General features: G+C 31.2%; 1 protein-coding gene across 1 annotated transcript in view; it reads left to right on the top strand.

Moving 5' to 3' along the window:
* LOC134721235 (TBC1 domain family member 23-like) overlaps positions 1 to 16,707 on the top strand; it is a 29,816-nt gene extending 13,109 nt beyond the window's left edge. Inside the window, exons 11-17 of the mRNA XM_063584057.1 lie at positions 9,051 to 9,126; positions 10,005 to 10,142; positions 10,604 to 10,737; positions 11,348 to 11,466; positions 12,040 to 12,119; positions 12,726 to 12,855; positions 14,648 to 16,707. Coding sequence (XP_063440127.1) covers positions 9,051 to 9,126; positions 10,005 to 10,142; positions 10,604 to 10,737; positions 11,348 to 11,466; positions 12,040 to 12,119; positions 12,726 to 12,855; positions 14,648 to 14,924 — 954 coding nt within the window. The 3' untranslated portion in view covers positions 14,925 to 16,707. The remainder of the gene's footprint in view (positions 1 to 9,050; positions 9,127 to 10,004; positions 10,143 to 10,603; positions 10,738 to 11,347; positions 11,467 to 12,039; positions 12,120 to 12,725; positions 12,856 to 14,647) is intronic.
* The last annotated feature ends 3,940 nt before the right edge of the window (positions 16,708 to 20,647 follow it).

Consider the following 20,647-nt stretch of genomic DNA (forward strand, 5'->3'; position numbering starts at 1 on the left):
AAGCATTATGGGTTTTGCCAATCATTAAACACTGTAGCGTGATGCTTCAATTTTGATAAACAATACCAATAATGTGTGAATTACATGATTCTTGAATAATTTTCATCAGGTGTGCTTGAGATCTAAAGTTTTAAAAGCAGGACACATGTATCACTTGTTTATGTATTTACAATTTATCTAAAATCATGCCTGTTATGGAAAATTAATATTTGACTCTTAATGTATGAAGCTGAGGCTTGTACCCAGGATTTCCAAGGGGGGAGTTCGTTGGACTCACAAACTTGATTTTAACAGTCAAAATTCGAACAGAACAGTGCTTATTTGTTTTCATGGGGGGGAGGGGGTGGTTTGTTGTCCGAACCCCCTGGCTACGGGTATACAGTTGCCAAGTGATCACTATTTTGATGAATTTTGCTGCTATGTGCCAACACGGTTAGAACTGATTGTTTCATCTTCCAGATGTTACAGAATCCAATGGAGTTTAATACTGCTGTACAGGCATTGTTAATAATGATTGTTTTATCTTATAGATGTTACAGAATCCAATGGAGTTTAATACTGCTGTACAGGCATTGTTAATAATGATTGTTTTATCTTATAGATGTTACTGAATCCAATGGAGTTTAATACTGCTGTACAGGCATTGTTAATAATGATTGTTTTATCTTCCAGATGTTACAGAATCCAATGGAGTTTAATACTGCTGTACAGGCATTGTTAATAATGATTGTTTTATCTTATAGATGTTACAGAATCCAATGGAGTTTAATACTGCTGTACAGGCATTGTTAATACTGATTGTTTTATCTTCCAGATGCTACAGAATCCAATGGAGTTTAATACTGCTGTACAGGCATTGTTAATACTGATTGTTTTATCTTATAGATGTTACTGAATCCAATGGAGTTTAATACTGCTGTACAGGCATAGTTAATACTGATTGTTTTATCTTATAGATGTTACAGAATCCAATGGAGTTTAATACTGCTGTACAGGCATTGTTAATACTGATTGTTTTATCTTATAGATGTTACTGAATCCAATGGAGTTTAATACTGCTGTACAGGCATAGTTAATACTGATTGTTTTATCTTATAGATGTTACAGAATCCAATGGAGTTTAATACTGCTGTACAGGCATTGTTAATACTGATTGTTTTATCTTATAGATGTTACAGAATCCAATGGAGTTTAATACTGCTGTACAGGCATTGTTAATACTGATTGTTTTATCTTATAGATGTTACAGAATCCAATGGAGTTTAATACTGCTGTACAGGCATTGTTAATACTGATTGTTTTATCTTATAGATGTTACAGAATCCAATGGAGTTTAATACTGCTGTACAGGCATTGTTAATACTGATTGTTTTATCTTCCAGATGCTACAGAATCCAATGGAGTTTAATACTGCTGTACAGGCATTGTTAATACTGATTGTTTTATCTTATAGATGTTACAGAATCCAATGGAGTTTAATACTGCTGTACAGGCATTGTTAATAATGATTGTTTTATCTTCCAGATGCTACAGAATCCAATGGAGTTTAATACTGCTGTACAGGCATTGTTAATACTGATTGTTTTATCTTATAGATGTTACAGAATCCAATGGAGTTTAATACTGCTGTACAGGCATTGTTAATACTGATTGTTTTATCTTCCAGATGCTACAGAATCCAATGGAATTTAATACTGCTGTACAGGCATTGTTAATACTGATTGTTTTATCTTATAGATGTTACAGAATCCAATGGAGTTTAATACTGCTGTACAGGCATTGTTAATAATGATTGTTTTATCTTCCAGATGTTACAGAATCCAATGGAGTTTAATACTGCTGTACAGGCATTGTTAATAATGATTGTTTTATCTTATAGATGTTACTGAATCCAATGGAATTTAATACTGCTGTACAGGCATTGTTAATAATGATTGTTTTATCTTATAGATGTTACTGAATCCAATGGAGTTTAATACTGCTGTACAGGCATTGTTAATAATGATTGTTTTATCTTATAGATGTTACTGAATCCAATGGAGTTTAATACTGCTGTACAGGCATTGTTAATAATGATTGTTTTATCTTCCAGATGTTACAGAATCCAATGGAGTTTAATACTGCTGTACAGGCATTGTTAATAATGATTGTTTTATCTTCCAGATGCTACAGAATCCAATGGAGTTTAATACTGCTGTACAGGCATTGTTAATACTGATTGTTTTATCTTCCAGATGCTACAGAATCCAATGGAATTTAATACTGCTGTACAGGCATTGTTAATAATGATTGTTTTATCTTATAGATGTTACTGAATCCAATGGAGTTTAATACTGCTGTACAGGCATTGTTAATACTGATTGTTTTATCTTATAGATGTTACAGAATCCAATGGAGTTTAATACTGCTGTACAGGCATTGTTAATACTGATTGTTTTATCTTATAGATGTTACAGAATCCAATGGAGTTTAATACTGCTGTACAGGCATTGCTAATACTGATTGTTTTATCTTATAGATGTTACAGAATCCAATGGAGTTTAATACTGCTGTACAGGCATTGTTAATACTGATTGTTTTATCTTATAGATGTTACTGAATCCAATGGAGTTTAATACTGCTGTACAGGCATTGTTAATACTGATTGTTTTATCTTATAGATGTTACTGAATCCAATGGAGTTTAATACTGCTGTACAGGCATTGTTAATACTGATTGTTTTATCTTATAGATGTTACTGAATCCAATGGAGTTTAATACTGCTGTACAGGCATTGTTAATACTGATTGTTTTATCTTATAGATGTTACAGAATCCAATGGAGTTTAATACTGCTGTACAGGCATTGTTAATACTGATTGTTTTATCTTATAGATGTTACAGAATCCAATGGAGTTTAATACTGCTGTACAGGCATTGTTAATACTGATTGTTTTATCTTCCAGATGCTACAGAATCCAATGGAGTTTAATACTGCTGTACAGGCATTGTTAATACTGATTGTTTTATCTTATAGATGTTACAGAATCCAATGGAGTTTAATACTGCTGTACAGGCATAGTTAATACTGATTGTTTTATCTTATAGATGTTACAGAATCCAATGGAGTTTAATACTGCTGTACAGGCATTGTTAATACTGATTGTTTTATCTTATAGATGTTACAGAATCCAATGGAGTTTAATACTGCTGTACAGGCATTGTTAATAATGATTGTTTTATCTTCCAGATGCTACAGAATCCAATGGAGTTTAATACTGCTGTACAGGCATTGTTAATACTGATTGTTTTATCTTATAGATGCTACAGAATCCAATGGAGTTTAATACTGCTGTACAGGCATTGTTAATACTGATTGTTTTATCTTATAGATGTTACAGAATCCAATGGAGTTTAATACTGCTGTACAGGCATTGTTAATACTGATTGTTTTATCTTATAGATGTTACAGAATCCAATGGAGTTTAATACTGCTGTACAGGCATTGTTAATACTGATTGTTTTATCTTATAGATGTTACAGAATCCAATGGAGTTTAATACTGCTGTACAGGCATTGTTAATAATGATTGTTTTATCTTATAGATGTTACTGAATCCAATGGAATTTAATACTGCTGTACAGGCATTGTTAATAATGATTGTTTTATCTTATAGATGTTACTGAATCCAATGGAGTTTAATACTGCTGTACAGGCATTGTTAATAATGATTGTTTTATCTTATAGATGTTACTGAATCCAATGGAGTTTAATACTGCTGTACAGGCATTGTTAATAATGATTGTTTTATCTTCCAGATGTTACAGAATCCAATGGAGTTTAATACTGCTGTACAGGCATTGTTAATAATGATTGTTTTATCTTCCAGATGCTACAGAATCCAATGGAGTTTAATACTGCTGTACAGGCATTGTTAATACTGATTGTTTTATCTTCCAGATGCTACAGAATCCAATGGAATTTAATACTGCTGTACAGGCATTGTTAATAATGATTGTTTTATCTTATAGATGTTACTGAATCCAATGGAGTTTAATACTGCTGTACAGGCATTGTTAATACTGATTGTTTTATCTTATAGATGTTACAGAATCCAATGGAGTTTAATACTGCTGTACAGGCATTGTTAATACTGATTGTTTTATCTTATAGATGTTACTGAATCCAATGGAGTTTAATACTGCTGTACAGGCATTGTTAATAATGATTGTTTTATCTTATAGATGTTACAGAATCCAATGGAATTTAATACTGCTGTACAGGCATTGTTAATAATGATTGTTTTATCTTATAGATGTTACTGAATCCAATGGAGTTTAATACTGCTGTACAGGCATTGTTAATACTGATTGTTTTATCTTATAGATGTTACAGAATCCAATGGAGTTTAATACTGCTGTACAGGCATTGTTAATACTGATTGTTTTATCTTATAGATGTTACAGAATCCAATGGAGTTTAATACTGCTGTACAGGCATAGTTAATACTGATTGTTTTATCTTATAGATGTTACAGAATCCAATGGAGTTTAATACTGCTGTACAGGCATTGCTAATACTGATTGTTTTATCTTATAGATGTTACAGAATCCAATGGAGTTTAATACTGCTGTACAGGCATTGTTAATACTGATTGTTTTATCTTATAGATGTTACTGAATCCAATGGAGTTTAATACTGCTGTACAGGCATTGTTAATACTGATTGTTTTATCTTATAGATGTTACTGAATCCAATGGAGTTTAATACTGCTGTACAGGCATTGTTAATACTGATTGTTTTATCTTATAGATGTTACTGAATCCAATGGAGTTTAATACTGCTGTACAGGCATTGTTAATACTGATTGTTTTATCTTATAGATGTTACAGAATCCAATGGAGTTTAATACTGCTGTACAGGCATTGTTAATACTGATTGTTTTATCTTATAGATGTTACAGAATCCAATGGAGTTTAATACTGCTGTACAGGCATTGTTAATACTGATTGTTTTATCTTCCAGATGCTACAGAATCCAATGGAGTTTAATACTGCTGTACAGGCATTGTTAATACTGATTGTTTTATCTTATAGATGTTACAGAATCCAATGGAGTTTAATACTGCTGTACAGGCATAGTTAATACTGATTGTTTTATCTTATAGATGTTACAGAATCCAATGGAGTTTAATACTGCTGTACAGGCATTGTTAATACTGATTGTTTTATCTTATAGATGCTACAGAATCCAATGGAGTTTAATACTGCTGTACAGGCATTGTTAATAATGATTGTTTTATCTTCCAGATGCTACAGAATCCAATGGAGTTTAATACTGCTGTACAGGCATTGTTAATACTGATTGTTTTATCTTATAGATGCTACAGAATCCAATGGAGTTTAATACTGCTGTACAGGCATTGTTAATACTGATTGTTTTATCTTATAGATGTTACAGAATCCAATGGAGTTTAATACTGCTGTACAGGCATTGTTAATACTGATTGTTTTATCTTATAGATGTTACAGAATCCAATGGAGTTTAATACTGCTGTACAGGCATTGTTAATACTGATTGTTTTATCTTCCAGATGCTACAGAATCCAATGGAGTTTAATACTGCTGTACAGGCATTGTTAATACTGATTGTTTTATCTTCCAGATGCTACAGAATCCAATGGAGTTTAATACTGCTGTACAGGCATTGTTAATACTGATTGTTTTATCTTATAGATGTTACAGAATCCAATGGAGTTTAATACTGCTGTACAGGCATTGTTAATACTGATTGTTTTATCTTCCAGATGCTACAGAATCCAATGGAGTTTAATACTGCTGTACAGGCATTGTTAATACTGATTGTTTTATCTTATAGATGTTACAGAATCCAATGGAGTTTAATACTGCTGTACAGGCATTGTTAATACTGATTGTTTTATCTTCCAGATGCTACAGAATCCAATGGAGTTTAATACTGCTGTACAGGCATTGTTAATACTGATTGTTTTATCTTCCAGATGCTACAGAATCCAATGGAGTTTAATACTGCTGTACAGGCATTGTTAATACTAATTGTTTTATCTTATAGATGTTACAGAATCCAATGGAGTTTAATACTGCTGTACAGGCATTGTTAATACTGATTGTTTTATCTTCCAGATGTTACAGAATCCAATGGAGTTTAATACTGCTGTACAGGCATTGTTAATACTGATTGTTTTATCTTATAGATGTTACAGAATCCAATGGAGTTTAATACTGCTGTACAGGCATTGTTAATACTGATTGTTTTATCTTCCAGATGCTACAGAATCCAATGGAGTTTAATACTGCTGTACAGGCATTGTTAATACTGATTGTTTTATCTTCCAGATGCTACAGAATCCAATGGAGTTTAATACTGCTGTACAGGCATTGTTAATACTGATTGTTTTATCTTATAGATGTTACAGAATCCAATGGAGTTTAATACTGCTGTACAGGCATTGTTAATACTGATTGTTTTATCTTCCAGATGCTACAGAATCCAATGGAGTTTAATACTGCTGTACAGGCATTGTTAATACTGATTGTTTTATCTTATAGATGTTACAGAATCCAATGGAGTTTAATACTGCTGTACAGGCATTGTTAATACTGATTGTTTTATCTTCCAGATGCTACAGAATCCAATGGAGTTTAATACTGCTGTACAGGCATTGTTAATACTGATTGTTTTATCTTCCAGATGCTACAGAATCCAATGGAGTTTAATACTGCTGTACAGGCATTGTTAATACTAATTGTTTTATCTTATAGATGTTACAGAATCCAATGGAGTTTAATACTGCTGTACAGGCATTGTTAATACTGATTGTTTTATCTTCCAGATGTTACAGAATCCAATGGAGTTTAATACTGCTGTACAGGCATTGTTAATACTGATTGTTTTATCTTATAGATGTTACTGAATCCAATGGAGTTTAATACTGCTGTACAGGCATTGTTAATACTGATTGTTTTATCTTATAGATGTTACAGAATCCAATGGAGTTTAATACTGCTGTTCAGGCATTGTTAATACTGATTGTTTTATCTTCCAGATGCTACAGAATCCAATGGAATTTAATACTGCTGTACAGGCATTGTTAATAATGATTGTTTTATCTTCCAGATGTTACAGAATCCAATGGAGTTTAATACTGCTGTACAGGCATTGTTAATACTGATTGTTTTATCTTATAGATGTTACTGAATCCAATGGAGTTTAATACTGCTGTACAGGCATTGTTAATACTGATTGTTTTATCTTATAGATGTTACAGAATCCAATGGAGTTTAATACTGCTGTACAGGCATTGTTAATAATGATTGTTTTATCTTATAGATGTTACAGAATCCAATGGAGTTTAATACTGCTGTACAGGCATTGTTAATACTGATTGTTTTATCTTATAGATGTTACAGAATCCAATGGAGTTTAATACTGCTGTACAGGCATTGTTAATAATGATTGTTTTATCTTCCAGATGTTACAGAATCCAATGGAGTTTAATACTGCTGTACAGGCATTGTTAATACTGATTGTTTTATCTTATAGATGTTACTGAATCCAATGGAGTTTAATACTGCTGTACAGGCATTGTTAATACTGATTGTTTTATCTTATAGATGTTACAGAATCCAATGGAGTTTAATACTGCTGTACAGGCATTGTTAATAATGATTGTTTTATCTTCCAGATGCTACAGAATCCAATGGAGTTTAATACTGCTGTACAGGCATAGTTAATACTGATTGTTTTATCTTATAGATGTTACAGAATCCAATGGAGTTTAATACTGCTGTACAGGCATTGTTAATACTGATTGTTTTATCTTATAGATGTTACTGAATCCAATGGAGTTTAATACTGCTGTACAGGCATTGTTAATACTGATTGTTTTATCTTATAGATGTTACAGAATCCAATGGAGTTTAATACTGCTGTACAGGCATAGTTAATACTGATTGTTTTATCTTATAGATGTTACAGAATCCAATGGAGTTTAATACTGCTGTACAGGCATTGTTAATAATGATTGTTTTATCTTCCAGATGCTACAGAATCCAATGGAGTTTAATACTGCTGTACAGGCATAGTTAATACTGATTGTTTTATCTTATAGATGTTACAGAATCCAATGGAGTTTAATACTGCTGTACAGGCATTGTTAATAATGATTGTTTTATCTTCCAGATGCTACAGAATCCAATGGAGTTTAATACTGCTGTACAGGCATTGTTAATACTGATTGTTTTATCTTATAGATGTTACTGAATCCAATGGAGTTTAATACTGCTGTACAGGCATTGTTAATACTGATTGTTTTATCTTATAGATGTTACAGAATCCAATGGAGTTTAATACTGCTGTACAGGCATTGTTAATACTGATTGTTTTATCTTATAGATGTTACTGAATCCAATGGAGTTTAATACTGCTGTACAGGCATTGTTAATACTGATTGTTTTATCTTATAGATGTTACTGAATCCAATGGAGTTTAATACTGCTGTACAGGCATTGTTAATACTGATTGTTTTATCTTATAGATGTTACTGAATCCAATGGAGTTTAATACTGCTGTACAGGCATTGTTAATACTGATTGTTTTATCTTCCAGATGCTACAGAATCCAATGGAGTTTAATACTGCTGTACAGGCATTGTTAATACTGATTGTTTTATCTGATAGATGCTACAGAATCCAATGGAGTTTAATACTGCTGTACAGGCATTGTTAATACTGATTGTTTTATCTTATAGATGTTACTGAATCCAATGGAGTTTAATACTGCTGTACAGGCATTGTTAATACTGATTGTTTTATCTTCCAGATGCTACAGAATCCAATGGAGTTTAATACTGCTGTACAGGCATTGTTAATACTGATTGTTTTATCTTATAGATGTTACAGAATCCAATGGAGTTTAATACTGCTGTACAGGCATTGTTAATACTGATTGTTTTATCTTATAGATGTTACTGAATCCAATGGAGTTTAATACTGCTGTACAGGCATTGTTAATACTGATTGTTTTATCTTATAGATGTTACAGAATCCAATGGAGTTTAATACTGCTGTACAGGCATTGCTAGCTGCCCAACAACAAAGTATTAATGCTGGTAGGTATGGGGATGAAAATACACCATGCATTACAGCTTATTTATGTTAAACTTTAGTAGGTTTGCTTGCTCTATTTGAAACATTAATTCAAGCTTTGTAATTAACATTGACATCTTCAAACAATATATAGGCATATTTTAACCTGTATACATATATGTAAATTTGATTGGAGGTTATACCAATTACAATTGTACAATATACAAACACAGCAAGCAAGCTCACCAAAGTCATGCTTTACATGTATTTAAAAATTAGCTGTTATTTATTTTTATAGATACCGTTCTTTGTGGATTGAGCAAAAATTGTATTTTAATAGATATTAGATTTCATGGTTTGACCAAAGTGTACATGCAAGCCAATAGAGAATTTGTACTTCTTTGATCATTGAAATTTGTGGTTTAGTTATACTCCTGAAATAAACAAAAAAAATGAATCTTATGGATACCGTAATCGGGCTTGTATAGTTTGAACTGGTACATTGTCAGCAGACCAAGAAATTTCTTGAAAATTTCTAATGAAACTCTTGTAATTTCAAATAGCATGTGGTCTTTTGCAGTATTTTCATGGAAAAACCTTTTTCCATCATCAAACAGAAGTTGAAACTGCTTGTAAATGGTTCTAGAATTGTTGAAATAAGTCAAAATCACACACACAAAAAAACAGATTTAGAAACTTGTGCATTTTTAAAAATGTGTAACAAAGCGTGAGCACAAACAACCTGATTTAGAAACTCGAGAATTTAAAAAAAATGTGTAACATAGCGTGTGCACAAACAACTCTGACACTTTGATTTTCCTCCATAACTTGCACGATATTTTTTGCCAAATATGCTGTTTAACGTTTTACTATTTATGCTATTGTTTAACTTTATTGACAGGATCTATATCAGGAGGTGAACACTTGTGTTTTATTGGTAGTGGCCGTGAAGAGGAGGACCAATATGTTTACATGGTCATAGCCAACTTTTTACAGAAACATTACCAGTTTATCAGCTTTGCCAAGGGAGGTTACTCAGGTATTACATTTTTACTAAGGATGCTAGTATATAATAATGCTGGATGATACGTATCTGTAATGAAACGATGTTAATTAAAAGTAGCCGACCATTTTATTCCATTCAAAGAAAGCCTAAAGTCACTAAATTTTAATATAAAGTTCAACTCTGTTTTTTTGTTTAGGAACTTGACTTGGTGTAAATGTAAGTGATAAATTTATAAAATTGTTTCTTTTAGTCACAGACTTTTAAGTATTCAGGTATAGTTACAATCTGCCATAATTCAAGATTAAGGTTATATAAGGTCACTTAGGTCACTGTAGTATCTTTGCTTTAAGAAAAATATATATGGAAGCATGTGTCCTATTTTTTGTGATCTTTTCACGCTTTTCACAGTGTTTATTCATTTATAAAAGGGTTATTGCTAGACAAATATAAATTTCCTCTTACCCTTTAAATTACTGTTTGACCTTTTATTTTAGCTGTACATCAGTTAATGAAGGACAGATTGAGTGATGGATTAACAAACCATAATTCTAAACTTTGTATAATATGCAATCCTGAGGCAGCTTCCAGTGATTTAGAAAGTGGAGAAGATTTCCGTCCATCTTCAAAGGTATTTTGTTTTTTCTTTGGAATACTTTGCCCATCTTCTTAGACATGTTTTGAAAATTGTAGGATTATCAAAAAAGCAGATGTAGAGTTAACGTCAATGTAAAAAAAGAACCAAATATGAACATTCAGAGGTTACATGTGTCATGTAGATTTCAAAAATGGTTAAACAATAAAGTTTTTCTTTTTTATTGGATCTGGGGACACAGATTTTCCTTTGATTTTCATTTACTACAAATACTGTTCCTGGACAGCCTAGAACTTGAAAATTTCTTTTCATACACCTTTCAGAGATTCCTTCTTTTATATTTTGTGCATAAAAAAGTTAGTAGGGGGTGTTATTACTTGTAAAATTAGTGATTTAGTCCAAAATATTTCCATGTCTAAAGCTGTCAAACTGAATTATAGACCCACTCACATAAAGTTTTTAGTTCAATCTGATAGACTTTTCTATAACTTTGATACAATAATGCACTTCAAAATAACTGTGTCTCTAGGGCCATGTGTGTTCAACTATTGTGTAGGATTGCCAGTTTTCCTGCATGATATAGCAAAGAGTGAGGTCATCTGGGTAAAACACAAAATATTGTATGTATACATTTTTTATATTCCAGAATAAGGATGATTCAGGGTCATTATTTGGAAAATTGTCTGGAGCTGTCAAGAGTAAATCAGCTGAAATGAAACAAAAATTGACTGATTATATCAAAAATGAAAACCAACAAGTTGAAAGGTATACTGTACTATACTTGCAATCATTTATATTAATTGGTACCAATTTCCTTAGATTGAGTAAATTTTTAGATTGTTGAGGGCTTATATCAATGGTTTTAAAACCTTCAACCATGACATCAAAGAAAATTATCATCCATTGAATAATAATGAAACCACTGTAATAGTCATGTTCACAGCTAGATCTATAGTTTATTTAGTGTAAAAGTTTACAAAAAGCATCTGAGCTCTGGATTTTCCATTTGAATATGAATTCTGTTCAAGGAAGACAGACATTTTTTGTTGAACTATCAAGAGAGCAGATTGATGAATTTATGTTTTCTACAATTGTGAGTGGTTTCCTATTTGTGTGATATCAGTTTATTTTACATAGCTTTATAGACTTCAGGAAATTGACACACTTGTACTTTGAAATATTACAATATGGGGGAAAAGATGTCTGTAGTTCTGTTTAGTCACCCCATTTTAGGCATTTACTAATTATGCATCTTGGGTAAAAAGTGTGTATAATACACACTCTAATACTGTATTAATTTAGCTGAATGAAAATTTGACACACATTTATATTTTACAGACATGTGAGTAATACCGATCGAGTGGGTAAAAGATACAGAAACATGGATAATGTATTCTCTATAGGTGATGATGAAGATGGTCAGTATACAGTATTATATGTCTCTTCCATATTAAATAGTAATGACTTGTTTAAATAAAATGCTTTATTCCTGACAAATATTAAGTTTTTCTTGATCATTGAATACACTTTGCAGACTTGCTGACATAAGGATATTCTGTATTAATGTTTGTAACATATGTGACCACCTATCTATTTTTAATTAGTAGAAATTGTCGTTTTAACATTGTAAAACATTTAAGTTGTGTTCTGTTTCTTAGCAGTTAATAAGGCTCTTTTAAATTTTATGCTTTATTATATAAGCTGATTTAGAAATGTATGACAGGAAGTATTCAGTAACAAGTTCAGAAAGATGATCTGAATTAGACAGGGAAAATCCTAGCTAAAGCAGCCATGAAATTCTTTGACGTTGATTCTTTTGATATTTGATTTTGACTTTTTTTGCTTGAAAATATTTTAAAATATTTAAAAAACATTTTAGGTTCGGAAAGATCTTTAGATAATTGATGTGTATTGGGAATATCATAACACATTCAACCAAAAAATATTTCATTTTTTCTTGATGAATTTTAATTGTGTATGCTTAAATGTAAAAATAAACCACTTATTGTTTTTTGTTTAAGCAGATGAGTTACCCAATTCTTCTGATGAAGATTCCAAAGAGAAAGTGAGCTTGGATACATGGTTAAAGAAACCAGATATAATATACTCTTGTAAATGTAATGCTGTCGGATCAAATGGTTTCATGTTTCCAAGGTATGGTTTTTATTTACAATAACAGTAACCTTATCAATTTAACTGCACAAGATGTTTATTTCGAAAATAAATGTCTTGACATTAATGCTCAAGACCAAGTATTTCAATTTCCAAAATTTATTGAAAAACGAAGCACTTATAATCCAAAAAAGATAAATTAAAGCTGGGAAAGGAATTGAAGAACTATTCTGTTCAAATACAGATCCTGTCTCTAAAAATCAATTATAAAGCTCTGACAATGCTTTTGACCAATTTCTTTGGAGGGAATGATTTCTGCATCTACAAAAAAATGTCTTTCTCAAAATGTTTGAAGACAAAGTAAATTTACAGTAAACCTGAAATCCTGAAAGTATCCTTCCATCAGAAAAAACAAAACAAACAACAAAGCATTGAATCAGATCCTTTAAAACAAGAGGTGGACATGGTATTCAATTAGACTGGCAAAGAACATGAACCGAATGTATTTTGACCTACCGGTATTAAAGTTTTTAACTAAAGATAGAACATTTTAGATTAAAATTATAGTGGGACTAAAGCAACAATAAAAATTTACCAAGCAAAAACTATCATGATTCAAACTATCCAATGTGATGGTTGGGATAGATAATACCTGGAGAATAACATTACCAGGGTTTCTGCTGGCGGTCGCCATTTTCGCAATTTGCGAAAAAATTATAATTGTGGCGATTAAAATTCGTCATTGGCGAAAGAATTTGGCGAAAGAAATATATTACGATTTATTTTCAGCCATTTTGTTTATTTACTTTTTTCGGGTTTTTCTGACTTTACCGATCAGACAATACTCGGAATTCACCTTGAACTCGTTAAGATTTTGACAGAAAATCAATAATCAGCTGATTGCATTCATAGCTATCGACATCAAAGGACTAATTAATAAAGGTGTTGATTGTATGATATGACAAAATGATATTGTTAAATGGCTTCTGTCACATGTCACAAAAAGGGATTTATTATTAACCACTTTGCGACGCACGTTTTTGAAGCAAAATGTTTACACTTCCTCTCCTTCTTTTAATGATAGTGCAAAAAAAATTGTTGTTATGACGAAAAATGTTCATAAGCAAGAAAGGTCTCTGATTTAAAACTTTATCATTTAACTTACATATATATAGGTCATTGATTTTAATGGGAACTTCAAAGTCGTTTCAGTTACACACGTGTTTCAAGCATATTGTTTTACTTATTTACGATGGTCTATAAAAGAAAACTGTCGTTATGAAGAAATCTATTCAAAAGGTTGGCATGAGAGTAACCCTTCAATGTAATGACTACACCTTACACGAGCTTCGTTTTGCTGTAAAAAAAACACTTCCTATGTAGGGAGGAGGGTGGGGGGCTGGAAAAAAAGGAAAATTTGAAGGAAAAAAAATATTTGTGTTACTTGGCGAAAAAAATAATAAAGTGGCGAAAAATATATTGTTTTGGCGAAAGAGGTGGCGAAAAAAATAATTGACCCAGGGGAAACCCTGAACATTACACACATAGTTTTTTTCCACTAGATAACCAATGAAATATAAAAAAAAATGTTCAGACATCTTTGAAACTGGCTCCTAATTGTTGTCAGACAATAAATGAAAAATATACTTGAAATAATATTTTAAAAATAGTATGTAAGAAATGACTTGAATACATAACAGTTTCAAATAATGTATGTATTCAGTATAACTTTCATTATATTGGCAAGAAACAGTATTATGTGTTCATGACGGTGATATGAATTAAAATGATTATTGTCAAACATAATATTTGTTATTTTTTTTTTCCATTTCAGTTATATTCTAGTTACAGACAATCATATGTATATTTTACGTGAAATTCCAATTAGAAAAGGCATGGCACATATCCAGTCTCGAAGAGCATTAGGAAGTATAGTGAAAATAACATCTAAAAAACGTCATCCAGAATTGATAACATTTAAATATGGTTCATTAGAGGACGAATCCGTTGAAGTAACTGATATGGACAGATTCTTAATTCCAAATGCTGGGGAAGCCACGAAAAAGATCAAACAACAAATAGTTAAAGTTTTAGATGCTTTAGACAGATAATTCATGTGATTATTATTTGTGAGGAAACCATTATAGCTGATTTTATTGAGTGTGTAGGCAAAGGTAATATCTTTTGTTAGCTTGCAAGTTAGCTGAACCGTGAAGTCATTTTAAGGTTAGGTAAACTACCCTTCTTTAAGAGTAGACTAGTCCATCAGACAACCAATATATCTGTCTGTTGGACTAGGCTACTATGAAAGGAGGGTAGTATACCTGACCTAATAATGACTTCACAGTTCAGGTAACAAGCAAGATTACCAAAGATATTACTTTTAGCTACACATTCATTGAAATGGGCTGTAATTATATAAATGCTGAATACTAAGAGAGATTATAACAGTGATTTGATTTTTGATTGGTGATTGCATTCGAAAGTGTGAGCTTTGCCATGACACAAGCAGCTTGTTGCATATTTTAAGATATATTGAAATTATTAAGCAATAAATAAAAAGTTTAATGCTCATTTGGCAAGGTTTAATCTTGCGTCGGCATTCTGTAGGCAGGTAAAATGAGATCATATTAAATTTTCAAGAATTAGAAGAGATATTAAAAGGCATTTGATTTTAAAAGCTGAGGCTATCATACATGTAGAAATATTTATACGAAAGCAAGATAAGAGTGAAATAAACATGATACAAGAAAGCAAAAAAACTATGAAATTTAAGAATATTCAGCAGTTTTGTTGTCTCACTTTCAATATAGGAACGTAAATTTTTAATAAGCATTCGGTTTAAAATGTATTTCAAAAGAAACCAGTACAATGTATTACAGAATGCAACCTGGCCAAATAAGTGTTTGATTCTTTTGATTGCATAAGTGTTGATGTGTTCAATAGATTGATTTTAAATTAGCAATAGTAAGAGCTTCTTTATACTTGGTTAGCACCAGTTGTGCAATATTCATAAAAAATGTCCCTAAAAGAAACAAATACCATAGCAAATTGTGAAGTGACTGTGTATGCATATTTTTACTCCATAATTATTTTGCCACATTGGTTGTTTTATTTTCCTTCAGAATAACAGACACAACGTTAAGAGAAATTATCTTTATTTGCACTTGTCGTGTTTGTCCAAAAAGTAGGAGACCCCCTTGTTTTCCCAATTAATGTATAATAACATGATAAAATAATTTATTACATTGTGAGAAATATAGTACGTTTGTATCATATAAAGATTTCAGATTCTCACAGTCATGTTTGGCTTGTGACTTAACAGAATGCTGCCAAATAAATGAAAATGATAGCAAAAATCAATTGCACACAAAACATAGATATGCACAATACTCAGCCTCCTATTATTTTGATGACACAAAATTTTGTTAATTATGAATTATTTTTCTGTCATTATTAATGCATTATGGTAATTATTGTATAAATAAGCCCTTACATCATATGTCCAGAGAGTGATATACAAGAATGACTGTTATGAATGTTTATGAGTATATGTTAGCAAAGCTTAGTTTGGACAATTTGTGAGAAATATAGTTTCATTGATTTCATTAAGAAAGGTTATTTCTTTGTTGATTTTGAACAAAAATATGATTTTGCTGCATGTATCATAATATTTGTTTTAAAACTTATAGAGTAAGACTGATTCATAGTTTGATCATTGATGGTTACTATCTGCATGCTGTGTGTATCATTAGTTATAGTAGAACAATTATAGAATAAGCTACTACAATATTTCCTTCATAAGGCGAGCAATACTTGCTAGCTAAAGCCAAGTATTCCTCACAGAAACAGAAAACTAGATTTTAGATATAATTACAGTGATTTTTTCTTTACATCATATGTTTTCTAAGAATATATATATTATAAATTTTATTGGTTGTAAATTAAATAATATTTATTAATAGATATATATTTATACACTGATCATTATTTATTATCGATTTTGGTTGAACTGCTTTGTAGATTTTGAAATGAAATTTGTTTTTGTGTTGGTAAGTATTTATACTTTGAAAGCAACGTTACAAAATCATTGATTAAGTTTGTGAGAAATTAAATATACCACTGATTATGGTGAGCCCTTATAAAGGTATATCATTTGCTTTCAAAATTTGCTGCATGTTTGGTACACGATTTATTCTGATATAAGCCCCTGGGGCATTGCGTTGTCTGATAAGAAATGAGAGAAAAAAAAATCTGAAAACTTTTTTTATTAAGTCTGGAATCAGTACTGGGTGTTAGTTTTATAATAACCAGGACCAAAAACATTGCCTGTATTTTATTATTAGGACTGTGGCCCCAAAACGTTGCCCTCATTCAATTACTATGACTGTAGTCCAAAAAATATATCACACAAACAAACCAATTAGAGATAATGAAATTTTCAATTTAAAAAAAAATGTTATTTCATTTCGGTTCATAGAAAATTATAAATTACTAAGTATATTTTCACCATTACTTTGAATGGGAGGTTATTGAGGGATTGACATTTATGTTGACAGGAGCTTATACATTGTACCAGCATAAATCTGTAGATCTTACACTTACATTCATACATGCTTTTCACTATCAAGAATAGGTATCATATACCATAAAATAAATTGCATTACATGTTAAATCTTATCTCACCTTTAAGAATAGGTATTATATACCCATTAAATAATGTTATATCTAATCTGTAGTAAAATACTCTTTTAAAAAAGGCCATTCAAAGATAAAATAATAACCCACCTTAGTTTTATTAGCTAATCTTTCAAATTAAATGTCTGAATATGCATTTTTTTGTGCATTCTAACTTTATTTAGACACTTATTTCCTTTGACCAAATTAATACACTGAATATCTTCAAGATTTTTTTTTTGATTTTATTGTACACTCTGACAGTTTACACTGTTACAAGAGGCAGATATACATAATATACAGCTTGACAGAAGTGGTATAAGATTTGTATAATAACAGAATAAAATTGAAATAAACATATATACAGGTCAATTGAATATAGGTCATCAAACACACCGTAACATACGGTTGTTTGACACGTGATTTAAACGATCAAAACAAATACACATATCAAGACATACATACATATATATATATATTTAATATGATCAATTGGATTATAACACACAACTTGAATTAGGTAAGTACTAGACAGTTTCTTTGATCAAAAATACTTCATGATTTTTTGCAAAAATAATGCGACATTATTGAGTACTTTTATATTACAATAGTATAGCAAACCAAAGAGCTTGTCCTCTGTTGGATTAAAAAAATAATATCTTGGTATATGCATTTTTCTAATTCTTGCAATATTAGGGTTACAACATACTAGCAGATAATGGAATTCATTTCCTATCACCCCCATGTCACATAATGTGCATATTCTGTCCTCACGAGGTATATTTAACCATCTACCGGTTTCTATAGGGAATTTTAAATTTGAACATCGCAGTTTACTCAATTGTACTCTGCGTTGTTTATTTAGTTTTACCAAGTAGCCTTCAAGACAGAAATCCCTTTTAAATGATAAATAAAGTTCCCCTCTTGAGGCACTTTCAGCCATACTGTGCCATTTTTGTACAAATTGGTCTTGTAAGATTTGTTTAACATAATATTTTATACAATTTTTACTAAGAATTTCTTGGCTATCCCATACAAACGATAAGCCAACATCATTCAGTATAGATTTCACATTCAATAACCATTTTGATTGCATATTTGCTGAACAATGCATTTCATACAATAACTTATACATAATACTAGACAGTTTAGAATCATTCGAAAGTAGCTTTACCCAAAAATTAAGTATACGTAATTTTACATGTATGTCTAGTGGATATCTACCTGTTTCGCCGTACACCATGAAGTTTGGCGTTGATCTACGGACAGAGAGCACTTTTTTTAGAAATTGCAAGTGCACAGTTTCCAATATGTCTAATTTTTCATATCCCCAGATTTCACTCCCGTATAAAAGTATAGGATCAATCAAAGAATCAAATAGCTGAAGCTGTAGATCTACTGGAATAGATATATTCCTAATCTTTCTATATAGAGCATAAAGTGCTTTCTGTCCTTGTTCTGCTAACTTCTTTTTTGTTATAACAAATTTCCCGTTTTGGTTTAAAAGCAAACCAAGATACGGGTACGACTCCACTCTTTCAATAATTGAACCATATAGTTTAAAATTATCACGCATAGTGTACTTTCTTTTGGAGAATACCATTACTTTAGTTTTTTCAACATTTACTGACAGTTTCCATATATTACAATATTGTTCGAATACATTTAAACACTTTTGCAATGCAGCTGCTGATTCAGCTAAAATTATTGTATCATCAGCATACAATAGTATAAATAACAACAAAAACGTATTTAAGTGTTCAAGAGCTTTTTGTGATACGGTTTGGAGTCCAGATATACCATTTTCACTGAAAAAAGTCTCAAGGTCCGAGAGAAATACAGAAAATAAGAAAGGAGATAAATTTTCCCCTTGACGAACACCAACTTCACAAGGAAAAAATCCTGATAACTCACCCCCCTTTTTGATGCAAGACTTGATATTGCCATACATATTATAAATAACTTTAAATATCTTTCCCGTGATATTACAATTTATAAGTTTTTTCCAAAGCCCCACCCTCCAAACAGTATCAAAAGCTTTCTTGAAATCTACAAAAGTACAGAACAGTTTCTTATTATTATAAAAGTATAATTCGATCAAAACATTTAGTATAAATATATTGTCATTTGTACTATATCCTTTTCTAAATCCGGCTTGTGCCTTTGGTATAGTTTCTATTAGTTCAGCATACTTTGTCAACCTACTATTAAGTACTGCTGTAAAAAGTTTACCAAGTGAGGACACTAATGTAATGCCTCTATACGAATCTGGGTTGTTGATATCGCCCTTGTTTTTGTATATAGCAATAATTATTCCAACCGTCCAGATTTGAGGAACTACACCAGTATTCAAAATCATATTAAAAATCTCTCTATACATAGGCAAAGTAGCATTAATGGTTGATTTAATATACTCATTAATGACCTTATCAAACCCAGGGGCCTTGCTGTTTTTTAAATTTTTCACAGCATTCAAAATTTCTTCGTTTGAAACTTCACCATTGAGTATATTATTTACAAAATCATCATCACAGTTTGGCAAGATAAATTCGTCATCATCATCATCTGGATGTTTATCAATATTCAAATTCTTAAAATACTCATACAAGTTATCGAGATCAATTTCATCTCTTTTTGAAGTAGATTTATTCAAATTATTTAAAATATTCCAGAGCTCTCGTGGTTCACCTTCAGATGCACTGCGCAAGTCTTTCTCTGCCTTAAACTGGAAGTCATTAAAAGCCTTGCTCATTGCAATCTTATAAGCCTTCGCGCGATACTTCAAATCAGCTCGAGAATCGTCTGTTTTAGAGAGATAATGTTTTCTCTTTGACTTGTGGAATTCAGATCTCTTTTGATGACAAATTTTATCAAACCAGGGTTGAAACACCTTGTTTTGCCTATTCGGCTGTTTATTTCGAACTACCTTATCACCAAAACAATTATGCGCTGAATCAATAAATATGCTGTTAAAAAAATCTACAAAATTGTCAATATCTGATTGAAACGTGTCACTTTCAACATTTAATGTGACAAGTTTTTTGAACAAATCTTCAGTCGAAATTTTGTCCTCAACCATGTTAACAAATTGATCTTTCATCTCATTGTTCCACCGAACAGGTATATTTACCGTGTTTGGAGTAGAATCATTGTTATG

Source organism: Mytilus trossulus, chromosome 6 (genome assembly GCF_036588685.1).
Source record: "Mytilus trossulus isolate FHL-02 chromosome 6, PNRI_Mtr1.1.1.hap1, whole genome shotgun sequence".
In the NCBI taxonomy this organism is placed as follows: Eukaryota; Metazoa; Mollusca; class Bivalvia; order Mytilida; family Mytilidae; genus Mytilus; species Mytilus trossulus.